The sequence below is a fragment of the Cryptomeria japonica genome, chromosome 5, assembly GCF_030272615.1.
Source record: "Cryptomeria japonica chromosome 5, Sugi_1.0, whole genome shotgun sequence".
NCBI lineage: Eukaryota > Viridiplantae > Streptophyta > Pinopsida > Cupressales > Cupressaceae > Cryptomeria > Cryptomeria japonica.
Genome location: NC_081409.1, coordinates 597,717,648 through 597,743,107, shown reverse-complemented (window position 1 = coordinate 597,743,107; position 25,460 = coordinate 597,717,648). Strand labels below are relative to the sequence as shown.

Sequence of the window (25,460 nt, the reverse complement as noted above, 5' to 3'; positions counted from 1 at the left end):
TGTTCTATAAGAAAGTTCATTTTTTCAGTATTTGCAATGGATTCTAGAAGAAGTCTTTAATTGTCGATGAGTTACTGAATCCATTTAGTACCTTGTTGCTCGATGTAATGCAGTAATCACCCAATTGAGTTTTATACATGTCATGAAATAACTTTTGAAGCAAGGCGGAAATTCCTAAGGAGAGTTCAGCATAACAAATACGTTTGCTTTTGCATAAACTTATTGTCGCGCTTCTTACTTTTCGGGAGAGATGATCATTAAGAATAGCCATTTCGTTTTTTATGTGTTTGAAGGTGTTGGACTCCTAAACATTGAGGGGAGAGGATAAACCCGTTGTGTTTCAGAAGATTGTGCTTTCATTGAATTCTCTTCGACCAAGTCAGGCCACAGAATATGAATGCAATCTCTTAAGTAGTTTTCTTGGCCAACAGAAGGTCGGAGAATGAGTGCAACCATTCGGTTATTTTTATCGTCAAGGCAAAGTTTAAGATGCAACTCTTATATTCAGTCCTCCTCGGTACTTAGGCAGCATCATGGTAGACCAATTTCCAAAGGCAATTTAAATTTTTCAGCAGTAACTCGCCAATGAAAATTTCATTGAATCTGTTAAAAGTGGTTTTCTACCTTGACCGGCAATGGTAGTAGAGTTAACAAATATATTGGGACAGCCTGTAGATATTCTATAGTCGATTACATTCTGTAGACAAACATCCTTCGCAAGGATTTTCTTTTCTGATTGTTGGGTTTCAATGAAAAAATATATCATTTTATATTGTTAGTTTGCTATGTGCTGAAGCTTCACCGCTTTATATCCAATATCTTAAAAGTTGATGCATCTTCTTTTACATTAAGGTGGAGATGTGCATCATCCGCAAAATGGAAGATGAAGAATTAATTACATTCTTTCCTGCATGGAATTCCATTAATTGTTCTACTGCAATTTGAATTGCCTTGCAAAGAGTTTCTCCCGTTATTATAAATAAAGGCGAATAGAATCTTCTTGTGGTAAATCCCTCATGCCTGAAAAAGGATGCTCCATTTCTCTGTTAAGTTTAACAGTATTGATGCAACTTTTAATCCATGAACATCTATTGACTCAAACCAAATTTAATAAAAGTGCATTTCTTTCTTTTAATAGTTGTGATGTTCTCTGATTTATCGCCCTAAAACAGAGTTAGACTGCTCTCGTTAATCGGCTTAGAAAGGAGAAGTTTAAGCCATTGGGCTACTGACATGGATATAGTTTTATTATTTTATAGACCATATTGCAAAGAGCTGTCTCTCTATATTGGTCCAACCTGTGGGCTTGAGCTGCTTCGAGAATCAGGATGAATTTTATGGTGCTCATTTGCTTGAGCAATTGTTTCTTCTGCTTATATACTTCCACACGAACTAGGTCATCCTTGATAGACGTCGTAAATACTGCAATAAGCTTTCTTTCTAGACTCATTTCAGCTGATTCAAATCTAAATCATGGTATTGAATATATCCGTGTTTCCAATTTCAGCGGGAAGGGAGCCAGAAAACTGCCCGTATTTGGTTGGTATACAGAAGAAACTCCATTTGGTAAACAACACTTAATGTGCTTTAAGTGCTCTCTCTCTCAAAAGTGCTGGTAGAAAACAGCGGTGAAGAAGCCATCTGGTCTGAGAGCTCTATCCAGGTTGAAAGAGAACACTTTTCGCTTAAATTCTATCCCCGCATCTGGCTGCATAAGAAGCCTAATATCCTTTTTTTTATCAAAGTTACGATATATTGAATAATGAACTTTGCCATATTTTTTAAAGAGAAGATTCAACTAAGGCATTACAGATGTACTCTCGAGGCATAATTTATGATAATCTCTAAACTTGAGATAAATACCACATTTTGATTTTGAATTGCTCTTATCATATTTATGTGTGCCTTATGTTTTGAGCTGTAAAGTGGAAAAAGTTGGCATTGAAGTGCCCTAATTTGATCCATTGTTCTCTTGCCTTTTGTTGCCAATATATTTCCTCTTGTTTCTAAACGATGGTTAGTCCGAAAATGCTTTCCTACTCTTGTTTTTCCAATTTGTGAGAAAACCTCTGTTCATAGCAAAAACAAATAGCAACCATTGTAATTACTTATTTAAAGGTACCAACCATTATCATTTTTAAGTGTCTTTCTGCCTATCGCAAATCAACCTTGCTTGTTATAATCTACAAGAATACGAAGTTGAAGTATTAAATATATTCAAGGAAAATGCACATTTGCCACCAAAACTGAGTATCTGAAAAACAAAATGATAAAAAATTATTTGACACTTTTTCCAAAGAAATGAAAACGTGCAACAAGTAGCACCATAAACTTTTAAACCCCGAGTATATGATCCACTAAGGACGCCATATGTACTATTGATATCATTTATCACCAGCAGGTTTCTAGTCTTTACAAGAATAATCAGTTCTGACGTGGCTTAAAACACACCACAATCACCAAGATAACCTGCAGTTGGTAAGGTTACTTTTACATATTCATTTTTCTGTTAGAGGGCATGGACACAAGCTTGTTGGATAATTGGTACAGCAGAATCCGCATGACCGTGACTACTGATACAAAAGAATTTTTCCCTTCCTGTAAAAATTTCTGTAAGTGATGCCCTGAACCAGTTCCAATCATTATAGTTGGATGTCAAAATATGCCAAATATACTAATCAAATAACTGCTGGCACTTCTATTTTCAGCGAATTGATCTATTCACTAGCTGATTCACTTTCATTATCAGGAGGTAAAGAAGTCTCTGAAGCACTATCATCAATAACAAGATTTGATACACTGCCGGCGATACTTCCATTTTCACTGTCTGAAACTATAGTAGAAGTGTCTTCACTGGCTTGTTTTGTGAGACTCCAAAGCATAATGCTTGCAGTCAGTGTAAGTATCATTTTTGGATTAACCTGTATGCTCATAAAAGCAACCAAAACAATGATTTAGTAATAATTAATATGATATAATATTTTGATACCTGTGGGTGTGTTTTCATTCATTAATATGTTAATACCATTTCTACAAAAAGTAAACAGCTCCAACAAAATACCTCAACGATGTCTTCGGGTAGAAGGAATATTGAGCACCCAAGTTTCCTTGCCACACTAATTATGTAGGTTGCATTTAACCTCTTCTCATCATCTGCAAAAAGGCGTCGCATTTAGCACTTAGAATTATAAGAATCTGCCCTAAATTTGGACATTAAAATGTGTTTCAAGATATAAGTTAGCATTTCCAAATATGTAAAATCTAAATTAGAAGTGGAGACACAAACGAAAAAAACTACTCACCATCCTCGCCTTTTGTGACAATGTACCAATTCACTACCCTAGGCTCAACAGCACTTAAAAGTTCAAGGAAAAATATTCCATTTGAAAGAGTTTTATCCTGAAATATAACATATTCAATTAAGTGAGTGAAAGTTCAGAATGTAGATAGAAATAAACCAGCTTCATCCTAAAAAAATACTACCGAACAGAAAAGGTGCCAAGTGCCAAATATGTATAAAAAAAATTCTTCGAAAACACACTAAAAATAATATTCAAAACCTTGAAGCTCTCCATCCGCGAAGTTCTGCCTGTGCTTGTGACTTTTGTATTTGCCCAATTCAAAATATCCAAATCTGATATCTCTTTGCCATTTGACTGCAGCCTAAGATTCTTGAGAAGTTGAAGCATGCTATATCGCATCAACTGCCATAAATATGCTGAAGACGAGAAATCTTGTTATTTATATTTATGCCACAAATATGGTAAAGGAGCGATGTTCTTATTTATGCATTATGCCACATGTATGGCATGACTTATAAGACAACGAGAAACATGCATGCAAACACAATTTACATTTGGAAAGATTGGATGATACTCTGATAAGAAAGTGGCAGGCACATTTTGGAAACCAGCTTATAAATCAATTATAACATAACCTGTATTGTTCGAAATAAAGCTCAAGTCTACCTTCATGACTCGTTTGTTCTTTAAGGCATGGTGAACAAAATTATGATTCAGGAGAGTCACATGCAAAATCAATCTCGTGATAAGCCTCCAAGTTCGATATGCTTTAACATAGCAGGTGATGTATCCAAAAGTTAACAGATATTGTCCTTTATTTTGAAGTTACATTTTATCGTGTACATGTTTGATACAAAATAAAATTGTAGTACAAGAAACTGAATGCAGGACTTCGTATTTTGTTTTCAATTTTCAGATGTATTATAATTTATAACAAATTTAGGACTGCCCTACTCTTGCCCTCATAACTGGCCCTTAACGATGATAGAGGATTGCTCTTCATTTACTGTATCTGCTAATAAAAGGTAAACCATTTCTATTGGTTATAAAAAACTCTTGTCCTCCCATGCCCTTTTTTCCTTCTGCAACCCAAATGAAAAATTTAGAGGAATAAGTTCACTTTAAAACCATGGGTTAATAACTTGCCAACTCACTAGTACTCGAGAATCGAGACAAACTCTCAGGTGTGTAACTCACCTGAAAACTCACTGGAAAGTTCTTGGTGAGTAACTCTTCAAAAGTCGCATGTTCATGGGGAACAGGTGCCCACATTCACATAATGAACAGTTAACGGACAAAAAAGCATCAAAAAACCCCTCATTTTTACAATTTCTTCATCCAACTCTCACTCCCTCAACACATTGACAACATTCGATGCATTTGCAAATGATCTCAGCGAATTTTGTGTGACCTTGAGCTCATTTTACTGATTTTTTGGCAGCATTTGCAAGGCACATGACAAAGTCCCTGCTTGTGTTTTTTATTTTTATTTTTTTTGTTTTCCCTCTCATTCTAAGGTTTTATTATTCAGTTTTTTTTGTTTTCTGTTATCTGCCTCTGTTAAAGTTTACATTTTATAATCTTAATTTTATTTTTTGTTTAGGCTAGGGTTTAAAATTCAGTTTTTTGTTTAAGATATTGCATCAAGTGCCAACCTTGGTGACCCTACTTGGAAGAATAGAACCCTAGATCAAGAAACAAGACTAGTAGTGTGTAATTATTGTGCGACAAAGATGAGAGGCATCAACTGCCTTGAGTATCATCTTGCATCGATCCATGGAAGAGATGTTTCACTTTGTGCTAAAGTAGAGTCCAATGTTATATGAGAGGTAATTGATGTCCTTTCTTCAAATGAAGAGAAGCAAAAGTGGTGGCTGCAGGACCTAATAACATATGACATGACAATGGACACTACGATGTTTTTAACTTATGATCATAGACTGTTGACACTATGGTGTATTTTGAACATACTTTTTAATCTATAAATTCAGTTTTGTGTATTTTTTTAAAAGAATGTTTTGCAAATGTATTGTTTTAATGTTTGGAAATTTTGCAAGTTTTTAATAAGTCTCAAGTCTGAGTCAACTTTTCAGGCCTGCCGTGCTTTTTGCCAAGACCGAGTTTTTAAACTACAGTTACAAAAATTACACTATGAATCCTTATTCACATAAGAAAAATCATATTGGTCTCCTTTGATTGTGGACTACCATCCTGTTGTCATCAAACATCTCCTTTGATGATGATTTAAGATTGTTGTTCTCCAATTGGTGCACTGCTATGGCATCCCAATTGTTGCCTTCATTTATTCCAGTTTCTTAGCTCAAAATGACTTAGTTGGAAATCAAATAGTGGACTTGGGTGGTTTTAAAGCTTTGGCATGTTTTCACTTGATCTTTCATGAGTTGTGTCCACCCAAAACTGAACCTTACGAAATCTTCAAACCTAGTCTTTGTCACTTCACCAATGGTCCTGAACAATATTTTTTGGAAAAATTTATTTTATATGGATGTGATTTTGAGGGAAATAAAACAAAGCATTAGAATAAATCCAAAAATTCATTTCCAGTCATTGAGGGAAACAAAACAAAGCCTCGGAATATATCCAAAATTACATTTACAAATTTTGGATGTCAAAACTAGAAGTAGCATCAGCTAGATAATAATGATGTTTCGAAGTCTTGTTTTAGAAGGTTTTCCACAAAAAAAGTGCCTCGTCTTTTTCAACATGATACATTTCATATCAACTGAAACACTGAATTGATAAAATATCCATGTTGTGTGAGAGCTCGTGTTTAAATCCCCACTTTCTCCCAGTTTTACACAAATTATGTACTAAGGGTAGTAAGATTGCATGTACATCTACGAGCTTATTTAGAGGGGCTTAGATTATTTTTTAGTTTGGAACAAAAATTGCACCCTTCGTTCTAACTTTAATAGTTGCCCACTTCCCTTCATTATTTTTTCATTGCTTTTTATTTATTAAGCCAATGTGCTCTCTAATCCATTGCACAATTTTTTTGAGAATTCTGCCAGTGGTTCCTAGCAAGCTTATAGGCCCCTGATTAATTATTTGGAGGCGTAAAATGGAGAAAAGTTCCCTGACCCATGACTTATGAGGATTTATCAAGGGAGGTGAGAAGGAACCTATCAATTCAAGTAAGAAAACGAATTGGCTTGATAAATCTGATATGGCTGTTGATTATATCGGCTTTATGCCTCTTAAGAGTTGTTCATATTGAGAACATTGATTCTACCAAGGATGTTTGGTAAGTTTTTGAGAAGCACTTCAATAATCTAATCAAGATTTATCCAGCCTAGAAGGTATGAAGTTGAAGAGATTGTATTCTTACATGGAAACAATATCAAGCCTTCAAGGATCACTATAGTCTTAATGCAATTGGATGAGAAGAATAAGGGTATCCTAAACTCCAAAATTCCTTTATCAATCCCTTATGAGAAATTATTAAATTAAGAAGCCCCATGATAATATAAAAGATTGCATTAGCAAAGATGCTACTGCTCTTTGCTTAAAATAATATAACCATGTTGATATTTGAAATCACTGAATTAATATCATGGACCATAGTCTTGAGCATGTATTTTAGAATCTCATGAAAAGAAATGGAGAGCCAAGAAATAGTTGAGCGATCGCAGAAGAATATGACTGAAGGATCCACTTCTTTATCACAAGATGATGTTGAGGCTTTGGATGGAAATAGTGCAGGAAGAACTAGCTCTTTTTCCAATGATGGTGTTACTTCTGCTTCTCCTAACAATCTTATTTCTGCTAAAATCCAATAATGCCATTTCCCCCAAGTCATATATCCATCAGAAGTGTTGTTTGTAACTAGTTCAAAAATTAATTATAAAGCAAAAATCAAATTGCCCAAGGCAACATTTGATTTTTGCTAAATAGGGTTGGGCCCGCCCTTACTTGTATCCACACCCAAAGGTAGCATGGGCATTCAATCTAACACTGGCGCCAAATTCAATATAGGGCTGACCCTATATAATATAAGGTGGAAGCATTCAAATACATATACATTAGCGTGGGAAATCAAATTTGAAGTTGGCACCAATTACTTATTGGGCCGACCCAATGAGTCAGCAAGCACCATATATATATGGTGTCATTTGGAGTGCATAAGATAAGTTTTTCAAGCAAATAATTCTGCTCCAAAAGATTGATGCGAACTCTACCTTTGCCCTATGGTCCGAAATTCTCTAGTCGTACAGTGCGAACCTTCTCAGCTATTATGTGCAATCAGTATATGAAGAATCTGAGCCAACTTGGTGTGAACTATCTCTGCTGTTAGGAGCAATCCGTGCCTGAAGAATCTGATCCATTGTATGTGAAGAACTGATGCTATATAGAATCCCATTCATGGGCATAATCCTAGATGCAAATACCTCCATTAAAGAGTGCAGACTTCATCATCAAAAGGTGCAGACCTGTGTACTTCATATTGATATTGAAGACAGGTTATCAAAGCTCTGAGACATCATATCAGACCTGGAGCAGATCTAAAGAAGAAGGTTGTTTATATCTGATTTGGTGCAGTCTTGGTCAAGTTTGTGTGCTGACCTAGTTATCAGATTAGAACAAACAGATTGCTGTTTGTTCATCATCATTAGCATTAAAGGGATAAGTATTGTAATCTATCCAATTGGTGACAATCAGATCTGAGGATCATTCCTTGCTGGGTTTTTCCTCCAAGAGGGAGGTTTCCCAGGGTAACTCGTGTTTTGTGTTATATTGTTTATGCATTTCATTTAGACTAGGTTTGTTTAAATTGTTCAGCTAACCTTCATGTTAATATAAGTTGTCAAAGATACAATTCTGAATTTTGCTCTTACTGTTAATCTGAGACCTAAAATCCAACATGGTATCAGAGCTAAGGTCATACTAATATTCAGATTTCAGTAAAGTTTTTTTGTTTTTCAGATTCAGATGATAGCAGGGTTGAAGAGAGACTTGATGGGGCACTCAACTTTGCCTCTCGAAAGGTTCGTACTACTTTCACCCTTAAGGAGAATATTTTACTAAAGGTTGGGAATCAGGTTGAAGAGTAAGGGCATTGGTAGGTCCACATCATGGGTATGCAGGATTCAAGAGATGCCTTCAAGAAAGGCTCACTTCTCTTGAACATTTGCTTTGATGTACTTTGCTATTATGACCCTAGTTGGGGTCCTATCTAAAGATAAGGTCATTCTAACTTATTTTCTTACCCCATCTAAAGATAAGGTCATTCTAACTTATTTTCTTACCCCATCTAAAGATAAGGTCATTCTAACTTATTTTCTTTCACATTAAGAGTATTATCGAGGGTTTGCATATTTTCTAGGCTTTGTAATTTTCCTTGTGATAAGTATTCTTGTCCAAACCCTAGATTGACATATTTTTCATGATCCTTAATCCCTGATGTGATATGATCGAATATTGACAATGGTTGAAGTCTTTTAAATGATAGACTTATTTGCTTCTAGATATGCAACATCTATTATTGGACCTAGGTGTTGCTGGACATAAATTGCAAATCTTCTCTTGTTCCATTATTGTTGTCTTGTGCTCCTAATGTCATAGAAAGGCTTCTTTCTATTGGCCTTGATCATTTCTTCACCTTGGCAAGGTATGTCAATTATTGTTGAATAGTGCTTCTCTAGACAATGATCTATCTATACATGAGAGCAACATATCATTGTTAATTAGTTATGATGATGTGTTGATAGTTGAAGTTAGTCTGTGTTCAGTAAAATAGCATATGCGGTAAAAGATGAATGATTCGATACAATAGTGGTTTCTTCTTCTTTATTCATATGCTTGTGATTTTGAGATGCCTCAGGTTGAGGTAAGCATTTCACTTGATAGTTTTGGGCCTCTTCCATCCTAGCTGAATATAATTAGGTTCTTGCCCAGCTAAGTATGAAGACTTTGTTCTACTTGATATTATATGTACATGATCAACCATATTGTGATTAATCTATAAGACTCTTTCAGGTTTGGCTATTCGGATATTAAAAGTTATATCCTTTAGGAAAATTACAATTCCACTCGTGATATCAATACAATTAGGATGAAACTCATAAATACATTTTTGAGGTAATATTAGTATCTCTTAATCCATGAATCTTTGTATGTGTTTGATACTTCACAGGTTGCTATGCCTCTTTGCTGAGATAAAGGTGGCCTCTCAGTCTTCAGAGGTTCTAAGGGTTAAGAATCCTGGAGGATTGCCAATCAATGAAAAAGATAAGCTTTCTTTGTGTTTGATGATTTCTCTTCAAGATAGTTCTTGCTTCAAAGTTTCAGAGAGAGCTTGAAAAAGGTATGAAAACCTATACAAACCTTCAACTCATTTACTTACTGAAGAAGATGTCCAAAGGTACGCCATAGGTCCTTTCACAGAATGTGAAAATAAGAGAAAAGCAAATTAGCATCTTCAGTTTTATACGATGTCTGGTTCTTTTGTTAATTCTTCTATTTGGTTAAGGATTAAGAGGGAGTCCTAGGATTCCCTCAATCCTCAATGAATACTTGGTATAAAAGAATTAACAATAATTTATTAAGCGTAGGGTTTTGTAATATATTGTGAATTCTTATTTTTGATGTGGATGAATTAAGAATCTAAAATCTAATGCTTTACTTTCTGGGGTTAGAAGTATGTCCAGGATCTAACCAAGTATTCTACGTCAAGTATACTATTGATATTTGATGGATTGTAAACATTTATGTAAACTAACTTAGAGAAGTTGAGGATGTCTGCAGCTAAATCCATCTGAAGATAGGCAGTTGATTGGTGGGTTCTTCAGCTAATGCATGATCAAGGTTGTGTATGTTGTTCTTGCCAAGCATACCCTAAAGTATTTTTTGTTAAGCACAGATGATTGTGAGTTGAAGCTGTTATCACCTAGAGTATTGGACAAGAAGTGACACAAATAGGAAAGACACTTCAAACACCTTGTTCCAGCTTGGAAACTCTATGATCTATTAGGACTACAGTAAACAGTCCTCAATTGTACTGAGTATTGCCGAAGCTGAATTCATTGGAGCATGAACTGTATCAAGGAAACTGTGTGGCTTTTCAAATTCTTGTTGAATTGTTTCTTATAATTATTTATTATCAGGGTTGTATAGTGATACCTGACAATTCAGTGTCTTATGACAGGTCAATCCTGTGTTGCAGATGTTCTCACCAAGTCTTTTGAAGCTTGAATACTTCATAAGATAGACTTGGAGCTATGGAGAACACTACCTTGGTTGAGAAGAAGTCTCAACCTCAGTGATGCATTGTGTTGCATCAACCACCCTCTGTGGGCTATGTAAGGTGAATCCAATCTATGCTTGTGTGCTAGATGGAATCTCATCCTATGCTTGTGTGCTGGATGAAAGATGTGCTAGATCCACTCTATGCTTGTGTGCTAGATGGAATCTCATCCTATGCTTGTGTGCTGGATGAAAGATGTGCTAGATCCACTCTATGCTTGTGTGGCAGATGAAACTTCATCCTATGCTTGTGTGCTGGATGGAAGGTGTGCTAGATGGAAGATTATGTTTATTCCCTTCTTTGCTTGTGTGCAAGATTATGAATTTCTGATGTTATACTCTTCTCTGGGAGAAGATTGAGGTAAAGGTATTACATTCTTCTCTAGGTGAAGATTAAAGGAGAATAGTGTGTGCAAGATGCAAATAAAGAAGATTAAAATGGAAGTTCTCCTTCATCCTTAGCAGACAATGAATGGCAATGCAAGATGAATACTATGGGTTATTATTCATGATGTTATTTTTGGCTACTTGTTGTAATCCTCTCTAAAAGAGTGTTGGCTAAGTTCAGAATACAAGATATAGATTGCATGTATTACTTAGGGCCGGGCCCTAATCATGTAACTTGGTTGTAAGATTACTTTTCTCCCTAGTTAAGAGGGAGTGTTGTTTGTAACTAGTTCAAAAATTAATTATAAAGCAAAAATCAAATTGCCCAAGGCAACATTTGATTTTTGCTAAATAGGGTTGGGCCTGCCCTTACTTGTATCCACACCCAAAGGTAGCATGGGCATTCAATCTAACACTGGCGCCAAATTCAATATAGGGCCGACCCTATATAATATAAGGTGGAAGCATTCAAATACATATACATTAGCGTGGGAAATCAAATTTGAAGTTGGCACCAATTACTTATTGGGCCGACCCAATGAGTCAGCAAGCACCATATATATATGGTGTCATTTGGAGTGCATAAGATAAGTTTTTCAAGCAAATAATTCTGCTCCAAAAGATTGATGCGAACTCTACCTTTGCCCTATGGTCCGAAATTCTCTAGTCGTACAGTGCGAACCTTCTCAGCTATTATGTGCAATCAGTATATGAAGAATCTGAGCCAACTTGGTGTGAACTATCTCTGCTGTTAGGAGCAATCCGTGCCTGAAGAATCTGATCCATTGTATGTGAAGAACTGATGCTATATAGAATCCCATTCATGGGCATAATCCTAGATGCAAATACCTCCATTAAAGAGTGCAGACTTCATCATCAAAAGGTGCAGACCTGTGTACTTCATATTGATATTGAAGACAGGTTATCAAAGCTCTGAGACATCATATCAGACCTGGAGCAGATCTAAAGAAGAAGGTTGTTTATATCTGATTTGGTGCAGTCTTGGTCAAGTTTGTGTGCTGACCTAGTTATCAGATTAGAACAAACAGATTGCTGTTTGTTCATCATCATTAGCATTGAAGGGATAAGTATTGTAATCTATCCAATTGGTGACGATCAGATCTGAGGATCATTCCTTGCTGGGTTTTTCCTCCAAGAGGGAGGTTTCCCAGGGTAACTCGTGTTTTGTGTTATATTGTTTATGCATTTCATTTAGACTAGGTTTGTTTAAATTGTTCAGCTAACCTTCATGTTAATATAAGTTGTCAAAGATACAATTCTGATTTTTGTTCTTACTGTTAATCTGAGACCTAAAATCCAACAAGAAGATTGAATTGTTACCAATGAGTACTTTCTCTAAGTCTATGCAATGGAAAATTTGAGTAGCATATAAAAGGAATTCATTCAAAATTGCTACAATAGATCAAATATACAGATGGCGGGAATGGAAAGAATGGATGACCTATTCTTACCCCGTTGAGCCATGGAATAGACCAGATAGAGGTGGTCTTTGCTATGCTAAGATCATATAGGCAAATAACGGTCTACATAGTTCTCCACTTTAGTTGCCATTCACCAAAGATTTTACCTCTGTTGTTGGCATAGTTCTCCACTTTATTGGGAGAAGATATCTTTTTTGAATCTTGCTTGGAGCATTGGCTGATCTTTGACTCTCAGATGAAGCACATCATAGGCAAACCATGTTTTCAAGCCTTATAATGGAGCATAAGCATCTTGCTTGGAGCATTGGCTGATCTTTGATTCTCAGATGAAGCACATCATAGGCAAACCATGTTTCCTTCAACACCCACTGAGAGATATCTAGTCAATGGGGAAGGTGTCATTAATGAGGGATGTTAATGTAGCGTAAATAGGGTTGTTGATATGTGATCATAGCAATGTCACCTTTTATCTTTTAGTCCCACTGTACTATAATGAGGAGATGTTGCTGTTTGATGACATAGCAAGGTTGATGACATAACAAGGCAACCACTATGCCAAGGGCCCAGACTGATCGTGAATGGCACCCACCAGCTTTAAGAGTAGAGTTTTTGTCCCAGCAGATTGCCAGTGTAGGCCGGCCCTCTTATAGACACATGGTTGTTTGCCCCACCATCTTGTACCCTAGAGCCCCAAGTGACGAGGGATATGATAGCGTGTACACTTCATCTAGTGCCCTTTGGTCAAATTTAAGAGGGGATAGTACTGTAAGCATTGGATAAGCATCCCAATGAATTATCGAGGTTGGTTTGGCATCCTTTGGATAATGCGTAAAACAGAAATGTTAAATGTTCCCCAAGTCAGCTATGTTAGTGAAAGCTACAACCATTGCTGAAACCCACTATGCTCCCTACATCCGCTATATTGACAAAAACTGTTGGGAGAAAGTTATCAATTAGTGATCGATAGAAAGAGTTAATCAATATCCCAAATAGATCATTGAAGTGGTTGATTAATTCATTGCTAGAGTGAAGATTATTGGGTATATTGTACCCTATACTTTATATTGTATTCACATATGTTGTTGTGTAGATTTAATGTTATTGCAGTAATCAAATGACTAGGTTATTTCATGTCAAAAAAATGAGTTGATAATTCTTAAGATATTTATTCTTAGGCATCAACTATTCCTTTCCAATAGATCATAAATATTGTTGTCTATAAATCTGCTTTGAACTTCAACTTCTAGGCATTTCTTTTGTTCATTAGCACACCATGTTCATAACAGTTTGGTCAATGATTCTGAAATATAGTTGCAGATTTGAACTCATATCAAAATCAATTAAGTATATTGGTATGAACATAAGTAGGTCATAAGTTTTTGATATAATTAAGAAAACATACCTAGAATTAATTTTTTATTTCCTTGCACTATATCATTTCCAGCAAGATTAACAAGTGAAAACTTAAGCTGTTTCCCAATCTTGATTACTTGGTTACAATTTTCCACTTTCTTGAACGGCATCTTTATGGGAGGCCTATTTGCTTGTTTCCAGTTTACAATTCCAGGGACCACTTTGTCAAGCACTTCCAGGAGGACCCATCTGCAACAAAGTGGAAAGCTATAAATGACAAGGAAATAAAATTGACAGGTACATAATGAAGAATGCCTTGCAATTCAAATGCAAATAAAGTCATGATAATTGACCAGTTCATACATACCCACTTCGAACATCCTCAAAACCACTATTGACATATGTGTCAATACCAAGACTGTTAATCCATAAGCGGAAAGCTCTCTCTTCTCTAGATACATGCACATCATCATTCATCATCTCCGCAAAGGATATCTTGTTTGAATCAAGCGACAATCCATTCCTGAAACATCATCATAAATACAAGAGTTGTGTGAATTCATTTGAAGAGGATCTCACTGTTCAACATTAAATTAAAAAGTTTACTGCACTACTAGAACTCTTGACCCTTCAATAAGAGTGCAGATGCTGCTATGCTTCTGATAATCACTAAAACCACTCATTGTCATGAATTCTGAAGGAGTACCAGTCCTCGTTTTGTACTAAGTATAAAAAATGTGGACCAAAGCAGAAACATTGTGGAAATGTAATCCACCCACCAAATAGATTCAGTGAGATTTTCATGTTAGTGGAATATTATGCTAATCAAAGTCGCTTTGCATGGACAAGATAGCCCACCCAATAAGCTCCAAACATGTATCTAAAGTAAAGTGTGAGAACAAAAATAAATCCAGAAAAGGAATACAGAAAAAACCGAAAAAATGAAACAAGAATTATGGCAAAATTTTCCATAATTTATCTAATCTCATTAGGCCAAGCATTTTCATTAAAGAGATCCTCACTTAGAACAAGTTGGACTTGTCAACTACTAGTTTATGACAACCTTTTTCACAAAGGTTACAGTTACAGAGTTGAAATAAACATGAGCAAGTGTAAGGACCTTAAGTGTATATGATCACAATATAGATTCAGACTAGTTTAGAAAAAGAAATACACACTGTAAGGAGCACAAAATTGCTTATAGAACATTCAGATTTTTTAGTGCTTACACAGATTTAGAGTATCAATAAACACGTTTCAACTTAGGAAATGCAAAATCAAGAATATATTTGCTATTGAACTGATATAGAGTTTCTTTACAACAGCAATTTGAGCTTTCAGATTACATAGAACTCAATATGGAATTCAAACAGCAACATGCGCTCTTGAAGGTTTCGTCTCAAGACCATATAGAGCTCGAATAGCAACACACAGCAGCAGTGGTGATCTCTTGGGGGTTCCGTCCCAAGATCCAAATCGTGCACAAAGGCAGACCAAAATATTCAGCATACCAAAAGACAAAGTAGAGTCTTCAATATATACCCACTTCGGGCAGTACATTAACTTGTAGTGCAAGGCAAGTAAACAATCTGATTGCCTTCAATGAAGGGATGCCAATCTGTAAAGAAGTCAACCACAGTTAGCAACGAGTTGGCTGAAGTTGGTAGAAGCTTCTGGTTCACAAAAAGCTGCAGACAGTTGGCACATAGCTGCCAAAGAGAAATCCTAGGGCGGTTTGACGCTAAAGACAAAACAGATCTAATTTCCCTTCTAGGATACAGCTGTCACTACAAGACAAAATGGATACAACCGCCACTACAAAACAAAACTAGGCTTCTTCAAGAAGTCGATGGTTCTAATAGAAGATTCCAGACCAAATCTGGTTCTTTGTTCCTACAAAAGATAAGACTAACAGCTGGCATAAATCTGATTTTCCTGGAAGGAGACAAACTTGCACAGTTGGCAACCAATATTGCCATCCAAGCCAAGTGGCCTCATCTTTCACGGGTTCATCACAGTCCTCCCATCCCCTAATTGCTTGTCCTCAAGCAATTTCAGGTTAGGGTGTTTGAAGATTTCAATTCCTTCCCAAGCGCATCCTGTTGTGACGTATTCACACATCGCCCCATTGCAAATGGGGACCCCTGCTTTTTGCTTTCTAGGGTTTGTTTTCTAGGTCTTTTAGGGTTTTGTCTATTAGCCTTTAGCTTTCGAGTGTCGCCAAGGGGATCACCTGGATAGCAGGTTCTGCTTGAGTTGGGTCAAGTTGGTGAGTGATGAAGTCTGGAATGTCCTGATCCTGAAATTTGGCTAAGTCTGGAAAACTGAAGAATCCTCCAAAAACTAGGTTTTGCAATATAACTCCTGGAGGTCTGAAACCACTCTCAAACATCTTGAAAGTATATATGGAATATAACTTAAAGTATAAGCTATCTTTCTTCTTTCTTATACTTAAATGTTATATTCCATAAAATGATCCTGACGGAGAGTTCAAAAAGTCAAATTTCGCTCCTAACCCTTCCAGAGGGTCCAGGGCGAAAATCAACCTAGGACTCATTTCTTGCCTTATTTGACCAAATTTTGATTTGCAAGGCATTTTGAAGGGAAAATTGGAAATGATTGAAAACCTTGAAGAAAATGATGGATTCTAGCCTGGAAGAGGAATTTCGCTCCTGACCCTTCCAGAGGGTCCAAAGCGAATTTTGCTCCTAACCCTTCCAGAGGGTCCAGAGTGAAATTCATTATAAAATTCATTTGCCACCTCGTTTGAGCTTGAAAACTTGTTCCTAACTTGGAAAACCATATAATTTTGCCTTGTGAAGTGGTTTGAAACTTGAACATTGAGTAGTTTAGCCTGGGATGAAGATTTCGCTCCTGACCCTTCCAGAGGGTCCAGAGCGAAAAATCTTATTTGAGCTTATTTGTCACTAATTTTGGCTAAATTTTTTATGTGCAGGGTCTCCTGGAAGGAAGATTGGATGTCACTTGATGCATTTGGAGGTTTGAAAGCATGAAAAATGGTGAATTTTGGGCAACAAAGGTAAATTCGCTCCTGACCCTTGCTGAAGGCCCAGGGCGAAATTTTGAATTTCCCTTATTTTGTAGTGAAAAAGAACAAGTCTTAAAACATGAGTGAAATAAGGACATCTCCCTTTACCCACCTGAGAAAGTGTCAATTTGAAAAAGTGAAGGATTTTGTTGAAAACTTAAAATTCGCTCCTGACCCTTGCTGAGGGTCCAGGGCGAAAATCTTGTGGGAGATGTTTTTTTTCCTCAGTTTTGGTTGAATTGAAATGCCAAAGGTATGATGAATAGTGAGATGAACTTAATAAAGCCCCTAATTTGCTTGAAGATGAAGGAATTTTGCCCAGAAGAGGAAATTCGCTCCTGACCCTTACTGAGGGTCTAGGGCGAAATTCTTTATAAGCATAGTATTTTACCTCTCTTGGACATGAAATCATATTCATAGCATATCACAGGGTGAGATCTTACTTGACAAAGAGATTTCAAAGTGAAAAGTGGAACATTTTGGTTAAAATTGCAAAATTCGCTCCTGACCCTCTCAGGAGGTCCAGGGCGAAATCCACATTTCCACCTAAATTCCTCATGCAGAAAACCAAAATTTGAAATGCAAGACCTTAACTGGATGTGAATTCACCCTCCAGGAGATTTTAGAGTCAAGGTATGAAATATTCAAGGCCAAATTTGGAAAATTGCTCCTGACCCTTGGAGAGGGTCCAGGGCAAAATCATTAGCAAGCTTCATTGAGGCCTTGATCAAAAATTGATATTCTCCAGTTTGCACTAAATCACCAAAATTGCCAAATTCAAGACATATGGGAAGCTAAATCAAGTTCGCATAAATTAAGGCATTCATAATTTGATTAATTAAATTCTAAGCCTTAAAACAAATGAAAAAACCCACCTTTAAAGCCTTGAAATTAATTTTCAAATTTTAAATGAAGGTGAGCGCTAAACAAGTCAGCCTCCTTTTAAGTGGGATTTTATCCTATTTTATTACTAAATACTTATGTCGGCCTCCTTCTAAAAGGGATTTTATTTTATTTTTTTTGTTTATTTGCTAGGTCGGCCTCATGGTGAATCAAGGTGAGCGCTCTATAAGAGAGGGGTGTTGTGGCAAATGCGAATCATTCTTTCATTCCTTCTTATGTGAATTTAGAGGAGCATATTTGGAGGTGCGAAATTGGGCACGCTGGAGGATAATTTCCAGATTTTGGAAGGTGTTTGAAGGCGATTTTTTGCTAAGTGTAGAGACTAAAGAAGGTGAAATTCACCAAGGGAGGACTATAATCTAAGCCTTGTCCATCGAAATCCGGTCTTCTTTCATCATTTTTCAAGGTTTTGTAGTTAAGCATTCAAGGAAAAGGTATGAAGAATCATTTTTTTTAAGTTCTTATTCAAGACTTATTGTGATTTCGTAGCAATTTTGTAAAGTCTAAGTCTTGAAAATCCAATTTCCATTCATAATTAATTTGAAAATGTATAATTCTTGATTTATCATGTCTTTTTCAAATTAATATCTTAAGTTATACCCTTGAAAGGTCTTAAATTTCATGCTTTAAGGTTTGATGCTCAAAGACTAACTTTAAATCTTTTGTGTAGGCATCAAATGGCAGCCCCGGAGTCGGAAGATCAACTACTTGGAGGACCCTCATCAAAGAAGATCAAGTCAAGACAAGGACGACCTCCCCAGTCTAGCATCGACAAGGACGGCTTTCTTCGGTCAAGCATCATCAGGAATAACCTCTTCCAATCCAGCATTCCAAGGCGAGGTACATCATCATCCTGCACATCAAAGACAAAAGAAGTCAGAGCAAGGGTTCGTTGAAGAAGCAAATAGTTTCAAATGAATTAATTAAAGCTAGCTTCTCAGCATCATCAAATTGGATATCTACCAAGTTGCAAGTATCAGACAAGGTGGCATCCCAGTCATCACTCCTCCAGTCGGATTGGTCCACCTCGGCGTGTCCAGATTCAATGTACCTGACTCATTAAAGGTGGCACAAACTTCGATGTACCTACCCCAGCTATCCATTGGTCGAATTTTCCATAGAAGACATGTGTCCAATTAATACAATTATTTCATTGGTCGGAATTAAGTTTGTTGTAACAAACCCTAATTAGGGTTTTCATTGTAGAATCTTGGCCATTGATCTCAAATTGATCTTAGCCATTGAATTGTATTAAGGGCACTATATAAGCCCCGGCTCTTCATTTGTAAAGGCTAATAGGAAAGAGTTAGTGAATAGAGAGTGGTTAGAAGGTGAATAGTTAGCTAATAGTGGATAGCCAGTTAATAGTATAGCAATTAGAGTAGAGTAGAGAGAGAAGGCAAAGATTGTTGCCAAGATGTTGTAAAAGACTTGTAAAACTTCATTGAAGAAATGGTGAAATCTATGGGTCAATTCAACAATTTGCATGGTCTCTATACTTCTCAGTTTTGATTTCATGTTATTAGATGAGTGGAAGAAATGTGTTTGATTGATGGTGAAATTCGTACATCCATACTACTAGCAGTTTGTTGATTGCAGACTTGCCTTGTGTAGTCAACTGGAATCGTTCAGCCTAAGCTTAACTTCAATTGTCGCTTCTTCATTGATATGCATCAACTTGATGGTGTCTATGCCTGTGGCGATGATCTAAACATCATAAAGCTCTCCTCCGAAGATCGCACTAACCTTGTGGAGATGGTCCTAGGATGTCAAAACAAGACTTAGTTAGAATTTCATCAAAGATCATTCATTGCTCCTACATTCTTAGTGTCAGAATTAGATCCTTTCCTCGACCTCGTCCTTTTTCCTTTTTTTTAAATCTAAGCCAGTAAAATCTTGTGTTCCAGCAATATTCAAAGCAAATCAGACGTTTAGGTCGACAAGTGTAAGTCCCCTTGTGATTCCAGCAAATCACATCATACCACAGAGAGCTTATCCACACGTAGAGATCCTACAGCAAAGAACCTTGAAGTCATCCCAATTGATCCTTTTCGCGACATCTTCAGCATTCGGAGACTTTATTCAAGAGAGGATAAGGTACCTTTAGGTATTTTATTCTGTGTTTGGTCGTGTACAAAATCCACGCTCAACACATCCTCAGGTGGTAATTTCTTCCACTTGATCAATTATTTTGGGATAACCTTGTTACCTAGTCTCTTCTCCCTTACATCCAAAATAGATGCAAGTTCAACGATCAATTTTCCTTCACAGTCTAGTGGAGGAAGCTCCATACACGGGTTGATCTATTGTCTGAGGGCTTCCTTTAAGTATGAAACATGGAAAGTATTGTGGATCCTGCTGCCAGATGGTAATTCCAATTCGTAAGCAACCTGTCCAACCTTTTTAATCACTCGATAAGGACCAAAAAAGCATGGTTTTAAGTTTTAACTTCTCTTTTCTACTTCCCTTCATAGACGATTGTCTAAAAGGCTGTAACCTCAAAAACACCATATCACCCACTACAAATGCTCTTTCTATCTGATGTCTATCTGCATACAGCTTTTGCTGACTTTGAGCTTATTGCAAGTTATCTTTGAGGGCATCTAGAATATCCTTGCTCTGCTGAATCAAATCCTTAGCACTGGGTACTTTACTATCAATGAGTATCAAATCCACAAGGGATCATAGTCATACAAAGCTTTTAAGGGGAACATCCCAATCAACATATGGTAAGTTGTATTGTACTTAGTATTCCCTAAGATTCCTCAAGCAATTCTCTGCTGCTCCACCTGGATCCCAAACTAACTATATAAAAAACAATGTACCATTCTGCTGCTCCACTTCGATGCACCCAGCCATGGTGAAATTTACAACTCTGCTATCTTCAAGCATTCCCACTAACAAGTTGCTCGCTAGATCCTAAATCATCACATTCTCACACCAACAAAAAGTGGAGGGGTAGATGCCTCTTATCATGCCATCAACACTCAGTGACCATTGACATCTGTATGAGTTCCCAAGGGTATGGTTAATGATCGTCCCAAGTGCAAACTCAATTATGTCAATACACCATGTGCTGCTGTTATAAACCAAGACAGCATCTATCTAACTATGAACATAACTCCAAGTGAAACAATGAGTACCTCCCATGACAAGGGACGATGGATGTTCAACAATACGCCAACCTCCAAAAAGAGAAAGATGATACAATCCTCTGCAACTCCAATTAGCTGTTATCCCCAAAAGACAACTTGACATCTTTGTGGTTAACAATACATAACAGCTGCCTAATGCCAATGTGTGGACTACAACCCAACAAATTAGGATTGAAGTGCTTCTTTGTATGTGTACTTCAATATTCCTCCCATTAAAGCTCAGCTGAGACTTATCCACCCAAAGTAAAAGCCACATAATATGAAGAACATTGTTTGTGCATTCCTCATACTCTGAAAATTGAGCATCTCCATCAATGGCCTTCCCAAGAGAATCCACATGCTTAAGCAAAGTTGAATCAGCAATACCACTATCCATGTACACTACTACATAGGCTGGTCCAAAATATATATGCTCTACCATGTGTACCCCCAAAAGAAATAACTCCCCAAACTCACCATGAGTGATCAAAGGCCTAACCAGGTCCAATGCACTTATGTTTCCCTCTACATGTGTAGGTCTAACATTAGCGACTGATCCTCCCAATGCGTGCTCCACTATCCCATCTTCTCTTATGATTTGATCTTTCAATGGATTCTGTAAAAGAGTAAACTTACGATTCTCATGATGCAAATTAGAGATCGCAGTAAAATTTCATGGATCATACCTCTTTGCTTGTTCAGACACATCATGATCTTCTTGCTTCCTCATCTCGAGGCTCTCATCATTTGTATGGTCCATGTTTTCTTTACTTAGAAGGAACAGTGAACGAAGATAAATTTCTCTTCGTTGTCCTGCTTGATCTATATGGTTGCAGCATTTCTTGACATCTTGTAAGTGCTGTCTTGTTTGGGCAGCCGGCCACTTTGCATCCCTTGCTCGTTGTAGCCCTCCACACATACTTTGTGTCTTCTTTACATCTTCCATGCTGGAATGTACTAACTTGGACCTCTTGTGCCTTAAATCCATAATCAATGCCTCGTGTTTGACTCTCAAATCTAGAGTACCAGCATTGGAAGTTTCTGTAGCAATAACATCTTCGTGTATACGGGCTACCAATTCATGATTCTGTAAAGATAAGGAACTGTTGTCCCCAATCAGTAAATCAGCCTTTTTCTCATGCCTTTCTGTGACACTGATGCCATCATGGTTCTTGAGTGGCTGGTCATCAACAGGTGCTGATACAAGAGAGATCTCTAACTGAAAGTTACATGTTTCAGGCTTAATTAGAGCCTCCAACCTCTTGGCTGTCTTGTTCATAGGTGTGCCATTGATTTTTGCTGTCCCATAGTGTGTTCCGCACCAAAGACCACCCTCCACAAGGTTGTCAACTATCCCGACTGGAGTACTGCTGTCAACAATCTTTAAATCAGAATTTTCTGAGTTTAGGACAGCATCATGTCTAATCAAGAGACACCCTCTTCACAGTGAGATGTCAAAATATAAGAAAATCTCCTCCATGCTGAATCAAAGATAATTTTTTCCCCAAAGATCTTCATTGCAACTTTTTCAGGGGAAGGTTGCTCCATAACTAAAACTGGTCCAACATAAGCATCCTTATAAAAATTACACATACCTTCTTCATGCTTGCAAACTGAATCCCCTTCTCTATGAAGATCCTCCATTTCTTGCTCAATTTCTACCATTCTTGCATAATCTTCCTCCTCCTTAGGTGAGGCTGCAAAAGATAGTTTTCCTTCAAGGCTTTTATGTCTCCTTTGAGCTTCCCAATAATTTGCCATTATCTTATGAGTATCAACAATGTGAGTTAGAGATGCAATACTCATGTCTTTTTTTAACCCCAATTGTCCTTCCAAGTGATATGACTCTTGAATTCTAACATCTTCAAATGGAAACCTATGTTCTGATTTGCCTTCATAATCAGACCATTCCAACTCAGCTTCTTTCATATCATTTCTTCTACCAAACTTATGTTTTGTAGTTAGGCCATCATCACACTCAATCAAATGCTCACCAACATAACTGCGAGTAGAAGAAGTTACCTCATGCCCTTTCTCAAGTTCTAATATGAAATCAAACTGTGAATATCCTCCTCTAATATGAAATCTATCTTTTACCCCACGCTTATTAATCCACTCTTGAATATCCTCCATGCAAGGATCATATGATAACAAAGGACTGCTAATTAAACTCAAAAAATTAGAATCATGTTCCTGCCTCTTCAAGGTGTCATTGTTGTCCTTTAGAACATCTATCTCTAGGGTAAGTTGCTTCTTCATAAGAGCTGTTCTATGGGGTAAGCTCAGTTGGAAGTCACATATTCTCCTGACTACCTTAGCTGTTAAGTTTCTTACCTCCGACCAACTCCATGATGTAATGTCCTTAACAAACCAAACATTATCAAACCGTACGACCTTCTTATTAAGCAATCTCTTAGTCTACACAATCAGCTCATTAAGACAACATGCGTCATATGTTCTTGACATGTTGGACATGTGGCAAAGAAAATCAATCTCACTACATGACCGAAATTCTATATTGCTCTCATATACATGAACATTATCACTATCCAAATCTCAAGTTGATTCCTTACCAAAATTCAAAGATACAAACTGGTTGCACAATATAGATTCAGACTAGTTTAGAAAAAGAAATACACACTGTAAGGAGCACAAAATTGCTTATAGAACATTCAGATTTTTTAGTGCTTACCCAGATTTAGAGTATCAATAAACACGTTTCAACTTAGGAAATGCAAAATCAGGAATATATTTGCTATTGAACTGATATAGAGTTTCTTTACAACAGCAATTTGAGCTTTCAGATTACATGGAACTCAATATTGAATTCAAACAGCAACACACGCTCTTGAGGGTTTCGTCTCAAGACCATATAAAGCTCGAATAGCAACACACAGCAGCAGTGGTGATCTCTTGGGGGTTCCGTCCCACGATCCAAATCATGCAGAAAGGCAGACCAAAATATTCAGCATACCAAAAGACAAAGTAGTCTCTTCAATACATACCCACTTCGGGCAGTACATTAACTTGTAGTGCAAGGCAAGTAAACAATCTGATTGCCTTCAATGAAGGGATGCCAATCTGTAAAGAGGTCAACCACAGTTAGCAACGAGTTGGCTGAAGTTGGTAGAAGCTTCTGGTTCACAAAAAGCTGCAGACAGTTGGCACATAGCTGCCAAAGAGAAATCCTAGGGCGGTTTGACGCTAAAGACAAAACAGATCTAATTTCCCTTCTAGGATACAGCTGTCACTACAAGACAAAATGGATACAACTGCCACTAGAAAACAAAACTAGGCTTCTTCAAGAAGTCGATGGTTCTAATAGAAGATTCCAGACCAAATCTGGTTCTTTGTTCCTACAAAAGATAAGACTAACAGCTGGCATAAATCTGATTTCTTCCTCTGATTTTTCTAGAAGGAGACAAACTTGCACAGTTGGCAACCAATATAGCCATCCAAGCCAGGTGGCCTCATCTTTCACAGTTTCATCACAGCAAGTGCAAATTTTTTTTAAGAAAAGCATGAATTTCCAACATTATTCAAAGAATCCTTATTGAAGGCAATGAATTCATGGGTGAAAAAAATGCTATTTATAATTAGCAAGTGACATGGCTAATATAAATTTCGAATGGTACTTAAATTATATTTGATAAATTTGAAGCTCAGTGATAAAAAATGGGATGATTCCCTCATTTGCATGGTAGCTAAGACAAACAGATGTCAAAACAGAGCATCCACAAGACAAATTAAAATAACTTGCAAGGCAAGGCCAGTTCTAGAGTCTCCGGGAGTCCAGACCTTAGTTGACTTCAAACAAAGCAGAGTTTGTAGCTAAAATAAAACTATGTCTTCTCATGCTTCTCCTTAGTTGTGGAGGCATTTACATTATTGTCCTCCTACGGCATGGATGCAAATAATATTTCCTCTTCCCCATGAAATTGAATATAAAGCATTTCAAAAAGGAATCACAAAGAAATTCCTTGTCTTTGCTGGTTTGAATCAGGAGTTATTCCCACTTCCTTGACCTCTTCTTCCAAGTGAATTCTCAAGACAGCTTTACACTCCGTTATGACAAAATTAAAGTTAGCAATCCTTTGCAGCAGCTTCACTATCATATTCAAAAACACTAGCTCTTTACACTTTCCTGGAAATGCTTCTTTATCCTCAGTGATATTGGTAATATTTAGTTGGCAAAGAAATTTTCCCTCCAAAGAAATTGGAATAAGGGTTATACTCTTGCTTGGGTTGTGATCACCTTTGATTGCTTCCAAGCCATGCCCCCTTCTTAACAGCCAACTTGGCATATGGGTCCTCAGACTCTAGAGAAAAGTTACCCACCCCCTAACAACTTCACCATCCAGACTAATATTTTGCATTTAACAATGAAAAGAAAGGAAAGAAAGCCAGCAAATTGGAATCCTTATAGCACTTCACATGTGTTCCCCCACCTCTTTTGGATTCCAAAAGGTCAACCATAACCTTATAGAACTAAAGCTAAATGCTCCTATCCCCTGAAAAAAAACTAAAAAAAATATAACATCTAAATTTAGGAAAGCTAACACTAAATATAGTGTCCTAAATTTAGGAAAGCTAAATATAGTTTACTATATTTAAGATATTTCTGCTA

General features: G+C 36.9%; 1 protein-coding gene across 1 annotated transcript in view; it reads right to left on the bottom strand.

The window, feature by feature from the left end:
* Positions 1-2,255: 2,255 nt before the first annotated feature.
* LOC131068758 (fimbrin-5) overlaps positions 2,256-25,460 on the bottom strand; it is a 35,960-nt gene continuing 12,755 nt past the window's right edge. Inside the window, exons 9-14 of the mRNA XM_058004013.2 lie at positions 14,115-14,270; positions 13,797-13,996; positions 3,561-3,718; positions 3,303-3,399; positions 3,062-3,153; positions 2,256-2,921 (exon numbers count right to left, since the gene is read on the bottom strand). Coding sequence (XP_057859996.1) covers positions 2,718-2,921; positions 3,062-3,153; positions 3,303-3,399; positions 3,561-3,718; positions 13,797-13,996; positions 14,115-14,270 — 907 coding nt within the window. The 3' untranslated portion in view covers positions 2,256-2,717. The remainder of the gene's footprint in view (positions 2,922-3,061; positions 3,154-3,302; positions 3,400-3,560; positions 3,719-13,796; positions 13,997-14,114; positions 14,271-25,460) is intronic.